The 14,280-nt window shown below is 44.0% G+C and overlaps 1 protein-coding gene across 1 annotated transcript in view; it reads left to right on the top strand.

Annotated features, from left to right (window-relative positions):
• The window catches only part of oplah (5-oxoprolinase, ATP-hydrolysing), a 13,361-nt gene extending 780 nt beyond the window's left edge, over window positions 1-12,581 (top strand). The window contains exons 2-28 of the mRNA XM_029457241.1: window positions 416-620; window positions 1,370-1,561; window positions 2,261-2,375; window positions 2,733-2,856; window positions 3,610-3,805; window positions 3,962-4,127; window positions 4,357-4,495; window positions 4,851-4,918; window positions 5,222-5,397; window positions 5,480-5,593; window positions 5,718-5,830; window positions 5,943-6,113; window positions 6,281-6,418; window positions 6,586-6,724; window positions 7,138-7,250; window positions 7,729-7,880; window positions 8,098-8,258; window positions 8,347-8,448; window positions 8,554-8,728; window positions 9,536-9,720; window positions 9,796-9,942; window positions 10,022-10,156; window positions 10,461-10,610; window positions 10,712-10,869; window positions 10,949-11,109; window positions 11,228-11,325; window positions 11,815-12,581. Of these exons, the coding sequence (XP_029313101.1) occupies window positions 450-620; window positions 1,370-1,561; window positions 2,261-2,375; window positions 2,733-2,856; window positions 3,610-3,805; window positions 3,962-4,127; window positions 4,357-4,495; window positions 4,851-4,918; window positions 5,222-5,397; window positions 5,480-5,593; window positions 5,718-5,830; window positions 5,943-6,113; window positions 6,281-6,418; window positions 6,586-6,724; window positions 7,138-7,250; window positions 7,729-7,880; window positions 8,098-8,258; window positions 8,347-8,448; window positions 8,554-8,728; window positions 9,536-9,720; window positions 9,796-9,942; window positions 10,022-10,156; window positions 10,461-10,610; window positions 10,712-10,869; window positions 10,949-11,109; window positions 11,228-11,325; window positions 11,815-11,967 (3,912 nt within the window). The 5' untranslated portion in view covers window positions 416-449 and the 3' untranslated portion in view covers window positions 11,968-12,581. The remainder of the gene's footprint in view (window positions 1-415; window positions 621-1,369; window positions 1,562-2,260; window positions 2,376-2,732; window positions 2,857-3,609; window positions 3,806-3,961; window positions 4,128-4,356; window positions 4,496-4,850; window positions 4,919-5,221; window positions 5,398-5,479; window positions 5,594-5,717; window positions 5,831-5,942; window positions 6,114-6,280; window positions 6,419-6,585; window positions 6,725-7,137; window positions 7,251-7,728; window positions 7,881-8,097; window positions 8,259-8,346; window positions 8,449-8,553; window positions 8,729-9,535; window positions 9,721-9,795; window positions 9,943-10,021; window positions 10,157-10,460; window positions 10,611-10,711; window positions 10,870-10,948; window positions 11,110-11,227; window positions 11,326-11,814) is intronic.
• The last annotated feature ends 1,699 nt before the right edge of the window (window positions 12,582-14,280 follow it).

The raw sequence follows: 14,280 nt of genomic DNA on the forward strand, positions 1-14,280 counted from the left end.
TATATTATTCTGAACCGGGCCAATTCTGCTTAATAACTACTTTTGGTGCTTTAAGTATATTTTGATGCTAATACTTTTGTATTTTTGAACATTTACATGCAGTAAACACCCGTATTACACATTGATTGTACTGCTTTTTATTAAGTAAAACATCTGAATACCTTTGCAGAGAAAGCTGAGCATGAGCTGTGAAGGAGTGTGAAATTAAATTGAGCGTGAGTGCAAAAAGCAAACTAAAACCTGTAGAGAGAGGAGAGTTATATAAACATGGAGGTGGTTGATAAGAAATTCAAGCAGAGAGGCTGGATGTAAATAGTCGTGTCGTTGTCAGGATGTAGTGAATGCACTGAGCTGTTATCAGTTCAGTGGTACATAGAGGATAAAGTTAACCTTTGCCTCGCTCTTACCTCCACAGTCACAGACTCCGGAGCAGCTTCTCTCTCTTCACTATGGCTGAGACGAAGGGGAAATTCGACTTTGCCATCGACCGTGGTGGCACCTTCACCGATGTGTTTGCCCGGCTGCCTGATGGTCGAGAGAGAGTCCTGAAGCTGCTGTCCCGTGACCCCCAGAACTACAAGGACGCTCCCACTGAGGGGATCCGCAGAGTCCTGGAAGAGGTGACGGGATGGATGGATCAATGCATATTTATCTGAAATATTAGCAAACATTTTGTAGTTAATATTCCATTTAATCAAAGAGTTTTGTGGAATTACTCACCAATCAAAGTGATGTTGAGCTCAAGATGTTTAAGATAACTGTCTTGACTTGGAGAAACAAAGAGATTGTGTTTGATAGAAGGCGGCAACTGACGATTATGTTCTCGATTTAATGGATTATTCTATAAAACGTGAGAAAATAGTGACAAATGTCTTTATTAAACGTCTTGTTTTGTCAGTCCAAAGATATTCACTTGATTCAACATGATATAAAACAGAGAAAAGCAGGAAATAATTTTTGCACAAAGAATTACTAACGGTTAATTAATAATCATAATATTTATTATTTCTCTGTCTGTTGTTTAGTCGACTTATCGTTGCAGCTCTAGTTTGTGATGGACAGCGAGCACAGGAAACTATGTGTAACCTTGTGTTGCCACGTGCATGAAAGGTGACCCTGACTGTTTACAGTCATGTGCTGGTAGATGAATGCATGTTGCAAAGATCTGTGCAGCTTTTATAGTTTACTAGAGCTGATTTTCTGCTCATTTAATCAACAATAACTTAAAGCAGGAACCACTTTCTGCTAAATACTTGTTTTATTATTGCTGTTATACTATAAGATGATTAATTAGTAGACAGCATGAGAGAAGATCAAACAATATAAATAGTATTTAAATATAATCATATTTGTGTACATTTATTGACAGGAAACGGGGCGGGCCTTTCCTCGCGAAAAGCCCGTGGACACCTCTCTGATTGGCTGGATCCGAATGGGCACCACAGTGGCCACCAACGCGCTGCTGGAGAGAGAGGGAGAGAGGACGGCCCTGCTGGTCACGCTCGGCTTCAAGGACTTGTTGCACATCGGCACGCAGGCCAGGCCAAAGCTGTTTGATCTGGTTTGTAATGCTTGTTTCTCCAAACACATGAATCTATATATGTGTAGATGTTTCAAACTAAAAGGTAAATTGGCTGGATTATGAGAGAATGGGTCAGACATGCAAAAGGAGTAACAAGATGTATATAGATGTTCATCCTCTTGTTGTTGTTTTGCATCTCCTCGTGGGGCCCCTGACACTTTGGACTCCTGGTCCTGCTAGTTCAGTAGTCCATCTTTGGATAAAGCGAGTACAGATATGCTTATCTTAAGTGAAAAGTCAGTTTGTGAAAAAGCCACAGATGAATTACTCTGAGTAGTGAGCTTATCCAACCACTTGACCACCAAGTCAGCAGCATAATACATTGTGTTGTTCACTATACCCCACGTGTTCATGAGCAGGTCTCGTCTCCCTGCATCATACAGGGTTTAGACAATATTTTACGTAACAAAAACCGGGGGCAGTTCTTGGAGTTTGGCCCCGGACCAGTTGTACCATTAATGGTTTAAATGGTCACTTATCTATGAAGCTAATGCTTCACTGTCAGAAACCATCTTGCATGCATGTTGCAATATGTTATCTGTGTCGCACCGGCCTTTATTGCTGGTCATTCCTCTTGTTAGGACACCTGCTTTGAATTCACACCTCTTGTGTGTGTGTGTGTGTGTGTGTGTGTGTGTGTGTGTGTGTGTGTGTGTGTGTGTGTGTGTGCATGTGCAGGAGGTGGTGGTTCCTGAAGTGTTGTATGAAGAGGTCATCGAGGTGGATGAGCGAGTCGTTCTCAGGCAGGACGGTTGCCAGCTGCCCAGAAAAGATCCCAAACGAGTTGTCACAGGTGTGAAACACAAACCTCGTCCCCTCTCACATCATATATCAGTGATGGCTGATATCATGTATTCTGGCACATGCATGAGGGCCCTGCCTGAATGCTTTAACAGAATTTGAAATAATCCTGATGATGTGTATGACTACTCCTGCGTTGTTGAGTACATCTGGGTGTGTCACAGTGCTGCAGGCTAATGTGTGTGTGTGTGTGTGTGTGTGTGTGTGTGTGTGTGTGTGTGTGTGTGTGTGTGTGTGTGTGTGCGCGTGTGTGTGTGTGTGTGTGTGTGTGTGTGTGTGTGTGTGTGTGTGTGTGTGTGTGTGTGTGTGTGTGTGCGTGCGTGCGTGCGTGTGTGCTGGGGTCCCTCAGGCAGTACAGGGGATTCTCTGGAGGTGTGGAGGGAGCTGGATCTGGAGCGCGTGGAAAAGGACCTGAAGGGAGTTCTGTCTCGGGGGATCACCAGTCTTGCCGTCCTTCTGCTGCACTCGTACACGTCAGTAGTACATCTTGTTTTTCTACCTTTTAGAGATGTATGTACTCCTGATCTCGTCTTTCACTCGCTTTCACTCTTCTCTCCAAGACAACATTTTAACTTTTAACTCTTCACTTATGGAACTCTCTTGTTTTTTTACTCTGTGTCTCTGTGGGAGAAGTGGTATGTACATGTCAGAGGTGTCGGGTTTCCATTGTACCGTATGTGTAAGTCATGTGGTTCACTGGGGGAAAGTTCATGTGCTACTTCTACAGATGCACTGTTTTTAAAGTCTGAACTGCCCATTCTGATGTTCTGTCTTTCTCAGAACTATAATTGGCAGCATTCGTTAGTATGTTCATGATAAAACATTGACTGTTAAATAACTTGAAGTTTCTCCAAGTCTCTCACGGTCACTCAAACAAACCTTAAAATATAAGTGTTATCATACAATCTAACGGAAGGTGAATCAGCATCTCTCACTTCATCAGACCGATGGGCGATCGATCTGCATCTGTATGTTCTTCCTGTTTCTTCTCACCTGACTTCAAATCTGTTACTATGTATTCCTCGAAATCCATTCACACTTTCAACGTTGTTGCCTCTGATTCCCTCTAGTTCCAAGTAGTGAAAGTGGTCAAAGCAGATGGATTGGATTGAGCACCTTGCTTCGACCTAGCTTCTTCTCACGTGTCCCAGATATCTTTTAAAGTGATAAAACAGACACAATGGAGCTTAAATTACATTAGACTTCTACTGCTCCTTCTCTTTCAGATGGTCTGATCATGAGAAAGCAGTCGGCGCCCTGGCACGTCGTCTGGGCTTCACCCAGGTGTCTCTGTCCAGCGAGGTCATGCCCATGGTGCGGGCGGTGCCCCGGGGCTACACCGTCTGCGCCGATGCCTACCTCACACCCAAAATCCATCAGTATTTAAAAGGCTTCACCTCGGGGTTCAAGGGCTGCCTGAAGGTGGGTTTCTCACACCAATATGTGTGTTCTTCTCTGTTCTGTGCCACAGTTTGTTTAGAAAAGAGCTGATTCTACTGTAGAGGTATTCAGGTCACACACACACCCTGTTGCATCGGAACATTATCTCCTCCATCCCTGACTCCCCTCTGCCCTCAGGATGTGGACGTTCTGTTCATGCAGTCAGACGGCGGTCTGACTCCCATGGAGCAGTTCTGCGGTTCACGGGCCGTTCTCTCCGGCCCGGCGGGGGGTGTGGTGGGATACGCCATCACCTCATACAGCCAAATGGAGGAAAAGCCTGTAATTGGCTTCGATATGGGTGGTGAGTAACTGCAATGCTAAGCGTGCAGACTGTGTGAGGAACTTCTTTTTCCAGTTCTTTGTTGTACAACTTACTGTGCATCTAAATTACATGTGAGATTACACATTATTTTATTTCTGACATTCACTTACAAGTTTAACTAATTGTATTCAGTGCATAGATTAATTACAGATGAAAGAAAAATGGGAAGAAACAGGAGAAACTGCCTCCGTCTTGTTTTTCCCTCCAGGAACATCCACTGATGTAAGTCGGTACGCTGGCCAGTATGAACACGTGTTTGAGGCGACCACAGCTGGAGTCACCCTGCAAGCCCCTCAGCTGGACATCAACACTGTAGCTGCAGGCGGAGGATCGCGACTCTTCTTCAGGTCTGTTCTTCAGGCAGCAGTTCTGACCAATAAGTGAAGCCAATGCAGAAGAGCCTTACACTTGCATTCTCTCTAATATTCAGCAGGGGGGTCGTTTTGACGATCAAAACAAGTCTGATTGCATATGAAGTCTATAATGATCATATTTCTTAATTCATTTAATATCTCAGTAAACATTTTCCAAAAATAAAGATGCCGACGGCTAAAATGCCAAACTCGAGGCTCCAAAGCGAAACTTAACAAACCAATGTTTGACCTACATTCACACTCATTATGCTCTTTTTACTTCTCTGCATCCAGTCGTTTGGTTGAACTTTTTGTTCTGTGACTTCCCTCCTTCCTGTTTCCCTCTCAGGTCAGGGATGTTTGTGGTTGGACCGGAGTCTGCAGGTGCACATCCAGGACCCGCCTGTTACAGAAAAGGTAACGCTCCATTACTCCCTTTTCTGTTTTACAAACTATATATTTCAAGGTCACTTTCCCAAACCATTCGCCCACTCAATCATCTCATGCAGCTGATGCTCCCTCCATGCTGTGTGACATCTGTATTTCTGTGTCCTCATGTCCGCCCCCACATCTGGATTTATAATCTGAGTTTAGCCGCATGAAGGTCATATAACTGAAGCTCGCCTCATAGTTCTCAGTTGGAAATGTGATGTGTGATAACAAACACGACTCCAGTACGCAAAACAAACCTAATATTGATTCCCTGTGGGGTGTTCCCAGGTGGCCCTCTGACTGTCACCGATGCTAACTTAGCACTGGGTCGACTCCTCCCTTCCTTCTTCCCAAAGATCTTTGGGCCCGGGGAGAATGAACCGCTGTCTTCGGAGGAAACCATGAAGCATTTCCACCGTCTGAGCCGGGACATCAACCTCTTCTTGTCTTCTAATCAGTCGCAGGCACGAATATTTACTGAGATAACCTTTAATAACGCTGTAAGGGAGGATGAATGATGAGGCTAAAATGTGTTTTCATTCACAGGTCAGTGCAAATGGGGTCAACAGCGGGTCAGAGATGAGCGTGGAGGAGGTTGCTATGGGATTCATTCGTGTTGCAAATGAGGCCATGTGCCGGCCAATCAGAGCTCTGACACAGGTACTGTTGGGCTGTGAAGTCTGAGCTGCAGCTGTTTTTGTTTAGTTTTTTCTGTTGAATATATTGAGCTTTGTTGTGTTTTTTGAAATTGTGTATTTTTTTTCTCCCTCCCCCCACCCAATAGGCTAAGGGCCACGACACAGCTCAGCATGTGTTGGCATGTTTCGGGGGTGCAGGTGGTCAACATGCCTGTGCTATCGCCCGAGCCCTGGGGATGAAGACTGTCTTCATACACAAGTATGTGTGTCGGTGTCAGTGTGTGTATGTGTGTGTGTGTGTGTGTGTGTGACATCAGCTGTAATGTGTGTGTGTGTGTGTGTGTGTGTGTGTGTGTGTGTGTGTGTTGCAGGTACAGCGGGGTGCTGTCCGCCTACGGTCTGGCTCTAGCTGACGTGGTGGAGGAGGTGCAGGAGCCGTGCTCGCTGCAGTACGAGCAGCACTCTTTCGCCGATCTTGACCGCAGGGTGGAGCGTCTCTCAAAGCGCTGCCAGGACACGCTCTACGCACGCGGATTCACCAGGTCAGCACCCACAAAACTCACAAAAATAAAGACTTGAAGATGCATCGTCACAAAGCTGAAAGCTGATTTTCTGAGAAACGTTTTAGAGATGCGTGGTTTTGATTGCAGGACTTGTACTTCAGTACAGGCTCTGAATACTTCCACCTCTGTCTTCTTGTCGTCCTCAGCAGTCAGACAACCACGGAGGTTTTCCTTCACCTGCGTTATAAAGGCACTGACTGCGCTCTCATGGTTACCGCTGCCGGTCACCGTGCCAACGCCCAGTCCTGTGTAGCTGGAGACTTCCGCGGCGCCTTCACCAAGCGGTCAGCTCTGTGTCTATGAATGTACTCAGCTACTGGCCGGAACATGTGTTCACTCATTGCCTCTTAAACCTTTGCTGTTTCAGTTAATGTGTAATTCTTCCACAAGAGATGATCTTAGTAAACTTTGACCTGTGTAAACACTTTTAATGTTCCTTTTCTTCTTTTAGTTATCTGAAGGAGTTTGGATTCACTATCCCAGATAGACCCATCATGGTTGATGACATCAGAGTGAGGGGTTGTGGGAAATCTGGTATCAAATCGGTTTATAAAACAAAGATGGGGCGCGGACAGGCCAAACCAGTCACGGTACAAAAACCAGCTGAACATTTCATCTTCATGTGACACTCTTAGTTTAGTCATTTTCAACTCAAACACACGTATACAAAATAATAAAAACTTGTATTGACTGAAAATGTGAAGACTGAAGCCTTAGCTTATTACACCTACTCTTTTACAAGAAACAAAATAACATAACATATAAACTTAAAAGTACCAATCAAAAATGTACATACGCAGTAGTGTTCATACCTCAGTTTTATATTTGTTAATCCTCTTATTTAAAAAGATTTTCATTTCCTTTTCGAAACTATTTCACAAATTACTGACTCTCTGGGAGCATCTCTATATTTTACATAAGTACAAGTATAAGTTATTACTTATAGTTCCTTTCACAAACATACATGAGGCTTTAATGTGCATTTGTTTTTTCTTCTCTGTAGATGATCAAGTGTTACTTTGAGGAGGGTTACCTGGACACCAGCGTGTATCTCTGGGAGGAGCTGCCATGTGCTCACAGCATCCAGGGACCGGCGATCATCATCGACAAAAACAGGCATTTTACAATCTTCCAAATAAACATCAATGAAGCATTTCTTTACAGGCATATTATATTGGATCGGTATCGGCTAAATAAATTAAAAACATCAGAATATGATCATTTGTGTAGTCCCAACAACTCCGACAGAGGGAGACGTCTTGTCTCTAAAGGATCCTTTTCAGGAGTCACATTAGTTAAACTTTCCTTTATATCATTTTAGAATCGGCTATTTGTCATTTTATTTGAATGTTTTACAAATTGTTTCTTTAAAGGCAAGATATTAAATGATGGTACATTTTGTAAAAAAATGCCTTTGAATTTGAAGTATAGTTTCAAAAAACTTAAATGTATTTGTTACTTCATTACTTTACTTACATGGATGACACCCACTCGGACTCTTTCACTGTACTTTGAGTTTGAAGTTGTCTTAATTTGGGTTAATGCCTGAATGTGCTCTGTCTGAACACCTGCACTTATACATTTCCTCCATCAGCACCATCCTGGTGGAGCCGTGCTGTGAGGCCCGTCTGACAGAAGGGGGCGATGTTTGCATGACTGTTAGCTCTGACCCTCACTGCGCTCTGGGCACGGAGCTCAACACTGTGCAGCTCTCCATCTTCTCCCACCGCTTCATGAGCATAGCAGGTACACCAGCAGAGGAGAGAGGGTGCAGAGGAGAGAGGGTGGAGAGGAGAGAGGGTGGGGAGGAGAGAGGGTGCAGAGGAGAGAGGGTGCAGTGGAGAGAGGGTGGGGAGGAGAGAGGGTGCAGAGGAGAGAGGGTGCAGAGGAGAGAGGGTGGAGAGGAGGAAGTGAAGGATATACAATATGTTGAGTATTATTTTCTCCTTCTCTTCCGCTACAGAACAGATGGGTAGAGTTCTCCAGAGAACCTCCATCTCCACCAACATCAAGGAACGTCTCGACTTCTCCTGTGCTGTGTTCGGACCAGACGGAGGTTTAGTGTCCAACGCCCCCCACATCCCGGTCCACCTGGGGGCCATGCAGGAGACCGTCCAGTACCAGGTGCAGTGAACCTCTTACGGGTTTTCTGGGTTTAGACAAACTACTGAAACTCTAAATAAGGAATTCATGTTTCCTCTTCTGTGTGCAGATCAGATCATCGGGGAACAAGCTGAAGGAAGGCGATGTGATTCTGAGCAACCACCCGTGTGCCGGGGGCAGCCACCTCCCGGACCTCACAGTAATCACGCCGGTCAGTGTGTCTTTCTGTCTGCATCCTGTCTCCTCTTTATATTAATCTTTTCACGACATATCACTACTTTCCTCCGTCATCTCTTCCCCTCTCCCCCCCACCCAGGTGTTTAGGAAAGAGGTGAGCAGTCCGGTGTTTTTTGTAGCCAGCAGGGGGCACCATGCTGACATTGGAGGCATCACTCCTGGCTCCATGCCCCCCCACTCCACCTCCCTTCAGCAGGAGGGGGCCGTCTTCACTTCCTTTAAACTTGTTACTGGTGGCGTCTTCCAGGAAGAGGGTAAGAGAGAAGGAGGGAGCAGAGATAACACAAAGCTGTATCTTTACTGTATCAGGTACTTATCTATCCTCAGTGTATGGAGGTCGGCACTCCCCCAGATTGAAGAAACAGACGGGAGCACCAGCAGGAAGTGTTCTCTAGTTTCAGACAGCCTCTCTGATGGGGAACTGAAACTTATTTACGCTTTCTTCAAAGCCACCAGACTCCATTGAAAAAAACTGTCATTTGAATCGCAGAACACGGAAGTTGCTGATCAGCAAAGTCACACAAACATACAAACAATAGTTTTTGTCAAAGGTGTCTGGTGGCTTTGAAGAGAGCGTAAATAAGTTTCAGTTCCCGGTCAGAGAGGGCTGACTGACAGCGAGGTAAAGTAGTGACAATATAAATATAGTTTACACTTCAACTGATATATTTTTCAGGTGGTTTAAATATGTTTTGCTGCTGCACCCATCCACAGCAGCACATAGCTGAGCATCCTGCTGGAGCTGCTGTCTGTTTCTCTAAACTGAACTCTACTGAAGACACAATGACTCTGGATTAATACATCATGCAACCAACTATCCCTTTAATTATGTTACGCCACTATTTGACTGACATTTCATATGTCAGAATATGTTTGCTCGACTGATGCATCAGCCATGTGAATGCACACCAGTGGCTGGAAGGAGTGAAATCTAAATCTAAAAACGTACTGTAAGCTTTGGGAGAGCTTCTTAAATCTTACTTCCCATGATGGTTTGCTCTTTCTCTGTTTTCCCCTCCCACTAAATTCCTCTTGCCTTTCCCTCTCTGTCTCCATATCAGCTGTAACTGAAGCTCTGATGGCTCCGGCCCAGTACCCAGACTCCTCTGGGACTCGTAATCTCCATGACAACCTGTCAGACCTGCGGGCCCAGGTGGCAGCCAATCGGAGAGGCAGCCAGCTGGTGGGGGAGTTGATTGACAGCTACGGGTTAGCCGTAGTGCAGGCCTACATGGGATATATCCAGGTAACTGTGGCTGCAAGTGATAAGTAACAGAATACTGTCATTGTGCACAGTAGTAACAGTGAGTTGATGTTTCAGAGTAACGCAGAGCTGGCGGTGAGGGACATGCTCAAAGACTTTGCACGTCGTAGACGGCAACAGACGGGCTCCTTGGAGGTGGAGTCGGAAGATTTCATGGATGATGGGACGGCGATCAGACTGCGTGTTCAGATTAATGAAGAAGAGGTGAGCGGGTAGAAGCTTCTCGTGATAAAACTTTTCTTGCACAATGAACTCATTAATATAAAAACCTCCATCCCCACAGGGCAGTGCGGTGTTCGACTTCACAGGGACGGGAACGGAGGTTTGGGGGAACTGCAACGCTCCGCGCGCCATCACCCTGTCTGCCCTCATCTACTGCCTGCGCTGCATGGTGGGACAGGACATCCCCCTGAATCAGGTACGGTGGTTTACTCTCGGACCCCTGTGAGGGTTCATACCTACTGGTCCAAAGAAATAGGGGACGTATTTCACCTCTACTACTGAGTCCATACCATCTGAACGTCATCAGTTATAAAGAAGAAGAAGAAAGAAGCAAACAGCCGGACAAGAATACGCAAAATTCGACTAAACTCTGAGAGCCTGTCAGAACAACGTCGTTTTGTAATACTTACTGCAAATAAAATAATAAACTGAAATACTAAAATGATATTTGACTCCATATAGTTGAGGTTATTCAGGTGTTTTCTTGTTTTCATATCCAGGGGTGTCTTGCACCGATCAAAGTCGTCATACCCCCTGGCTCAATCCTTCAGCCTTCCCAGAATGCAGCTGTGGTTGGAGGAAATGTACTCACGTCCCAGAGAGTGGTCGACGTCATCTTTAGGGCATTTGAGGTGTGCTCCGCTTCACAGGTGAGGAAAACTTTTTTTTTAATAAAAAGAAGAGTTAAGTGTTATGATACTTAACTTTATTGGGTAACTCTGTGTCCATGTATCGTCCTTCCTCCCGCCAGGGCTGCATGAACAACATTTCCTTTGGCAGTGAGAGTGTTGGTTACTATGAGACGGTTGCCGGGGGAGCAGGGGCGGGGCCAGGCTGGACTGGGCGGAGCGGCGTTCACAGTCACATGACCAACACCCGCATCACTGACCCCGAGATTCTGGAGAAGAGGTCAGACATGAGATCAAGTTTTTAGTGGCGACTGACAAACTTTTGTCTCGTTGTTGATCTGTGTGTTGCTGCTCTGCAGATACCCAGTCGTGTTAGAGCAGTTCTCTCTGCGGCCCGGCTCAGGAGGAGCAGGGAAATACTGCGGGGGAGACGGAGTGATGAGGAAACTCCTGTTCAGGAACAAGGTGGTGCTGTCTGTACTGACGGAGAGGCGTTCCACCCGCCCCTACGGTCTTCAGGGTAAACTCTGAACCTGCCTGCAAAAGTCATCAGCAGCCATTTTAATGTTTTGTTTTTTAAAAGATAGCGTTTTGTGTAGTGACTGGTGCCCTCTGTTTTTCTCCTCTCTGCTGCTCAGGGGGGGAGGACGGTGCAGCAGGGCTGAACCTGCTTCACAGAGCAGACGGACGAGTCCTCAACCTCGGAGCCAAAACCAGCATCAGCCTTCAGCCCGGGGTGAGACTGCATGATGTGTGAAAGAGATCAAGTATTAACCATAGTGATAATAAACTGAATGTTGTCATGTTGCATGGAAAACATATTGTTTCTGATGCTAGAATTTCATTCCAAATTATTTTATTTACACGATTATCAAACATTTTAGTGCTTTAAAAAGTTGCTCTGATGTCTGCGTCAAAAAACTGCCATAAAGTGATTTATTAATATTATTTAAAATATTTTAACCAATTTACATAACTCTCATTTATTGTTTTTAGAATTTTAACCATTTAAATGCCAGTTTATTTGGACAAACATGAGAAAGTGAGAAAAATATTTAAAAGTACAATTTTGAAGCCTGATATATTATTGTGGTTTTCATGGGTTTCTTTGGAGACATAGTTTATTATAGACTTAAAGGAGCTGAGGTTGAATTTAAAAGAAAGTGTTGGTTTAAAGGGATTATTCAGCTGAATCCACTCCTTGTCTGCATGTCTCCCCCTACAGGACATGTTCTGCCTCTACACCCCTGGAGGAGGGGGATACGGAAGAGAGGAGGACACGAACAGAAAACCTCAAACCAAACGCCGGCGCTTGAATGAGTCTTTCCCCGAGAGAGGCAGCGTGTTTGAGTACCGAATGGCACAAGAGGGAGTGTGAACAGAAATAAAACAGAAGGAAAGAGGTGGGGACATGACAGGAACACAAGAGACTGGGTGGGGCTTTGTCAAAGATGGAAAGATTCTTTAAAACGATCGAGGAAAACGGTGCTAACAACATTAAACTGTGAGAAATAAAGACGGCACATACTGAAGTTAGAAGGGGAAACATTTCAAGATGTAGGATGGCAAAAAACTCATAATACTGAACATAACAAGCACAAGAAATATTTTAATAACACTGTTTTTAAAGAATCTGTATATATATATATATATATATATATATAAACACACATATATACACACACACACAGTACACATTTACATTAACAGGAGAGTTGTGTTGCTGAGTTAAATGCAACATTAAACTAGTTAGTTTGAACATTTCTATAACAGTTTACAGTCCCGTTATATCTTAGTGTACATTTCATGTTATGTGAGGGGAGACTATCGTGTGTTTCTGCCTGTTGAAATGTTTTTAAATGATTTAAACTGTGCAGGAACAAAAGCTACAATGTGAAGCTGCTGCTAATCTGTTTTTAACTTGAACCACCACAAAGTCCCGACGTGGTTTCTGCTCTTCTGTTGTTTTAATAAACCCCATTTCTACATTTACATTGTCTTTTTGTTCCTTTCAGAGAAAACAGGAGTTTCACTTATTTTATGAGTTTAGGACAAGAATGCAAAGATTAATCAAATCATAATGTGAAACAATGTAGCAGTTGTGATTTCATTCTCTTTATTTATACTTAATTGCAGCAGTAAATGTACATTTGCTTACATATGATGTTCATAGTTATAGAATTCCTACGACGTTAAAATAATAATCGTAAAGTACAGAAAATAAAAAAGTAAAAGATTGAGCCTAAAATATATATTTTTTAAATCAACGCTTTGAAAGTCTTGGAAAATAGACACTGAAAGTGTTGGAATTTGTATTTGTTGTATTTATTTTACTTAACATTAGTAAATGCGTTACTTTCCTCTGACTGCTTGTGTCTCCTGCAGTCTTGTCATTTCCTCACGCCCCACCTGCCTCGAGAAAGTGCGACGATTATTAACCTTGATCTGTCTGAAAATATGTTGTGTTGGGTCCTTGAATTTGAGGCAATTGGTCCTGGAAAGTCCTTAAAAAGATGTCGAATTTAATGTTTAAGAAGGTGTGGAAAGCCCTGATTATTTAAATGATACTCTGCCTCCTCCTGTTATTGGTCAGGGACTTGCAGCAATTAAAATGCACAAAACCCAGCAAGGCCCAGTGTCAGTCGTACATGTTAATTCATGAGGAATTGTTGAGATGTAACCCAGAATGGCTGTGTGTGTTTGGGGGAGGGAGGGGGGGGGGACATGTCCCTGTTTAAGTGGCGTCCCCTCCTCCCATCTTCAGGTCAGGAGTAATCAGGGAGGAGAGGAGGAAGGATGGTGAGGGAGTGCAGGCATGCGTAGGCAGCTGATAAAGAGATAGTGGCCACAGCAGTGGAAGCAGCAGGAGGCTGACGGCTGCTCGACTGTTGATGTAAATCAGCTGCGCGCGCGCGCGTGTGTGTGTGTGTGTGTGTGTGTGTGTTGGAAACTCATGCCATGGGCTGTGGATCAAAGATAGTTTTTGTTGTTTATAGATCACAATTCCTGTGGTAAAACAATCCATCATACTGAGGATTTGAGACTCGGCCCCTGCTGCTGCCGGGACGATCTCTCCATCTTTACACTTCGACGTCTGAAGAGTCGGCTGCAGGTTACAGGAGGACGTGAGAGCAAACAAAAACAATCAAGATAAAGTCCTTTGTGAAAGACACTACAGTCTAAAAACAGAGAAGCGTTCACACTATGTATTTTAGTAACATTAGATCTGCATGTCATTAGTAAGAACTTAGAAACATTGTGGAGTACAAAATTGTGATTTAATTTAAAAAACCATCCACACCTCAACCCCTTCTAAACTGTAATGTAACTGTTGAAATAGTTCAAATTAAACAGTACAAATAGTTAAAGAAAAGGGTAAACAGTTGAAATGTTTAGCTCCAGACTGGACTGGAACGACTGTCGAGCGTCCGCTGGCTTCAGTAGGAAAACAGGGAAAAGTGGAGCAGATGTAAAGAAGGAAACTCAAAACTTCTGCAAGAAAGAAATGTGTGTAAAAGTGCAAATATACTGAAATTCAGAAACTGTTTTGATTTCTGTGAGACACTGAACTAGCCAGTAGTTGTCGGTTGTTTAAAGTAAACTTGAAACTATATCTATTTTCTAAACAGCCTCATTAACTTTCTTACTTTTTACTCCTATATCACAATGCATCAGAGGGAAAGCTAATAGC

Source organism: Cottoperca gobio, chromosome 20 (assembly GCF_900634415.1).
Source record: "Cottoperca gobio chromosome 20, fCotGob3.1, whole genome shotgun sequence".
Classification (NCBI taxonomy): domain Eukaryota; kingdom Metazoa; phylum Chordata; class Actinopteri; order Perciformes; family Bovichtidae; genus Cottoperca; species Cottoperca gobio.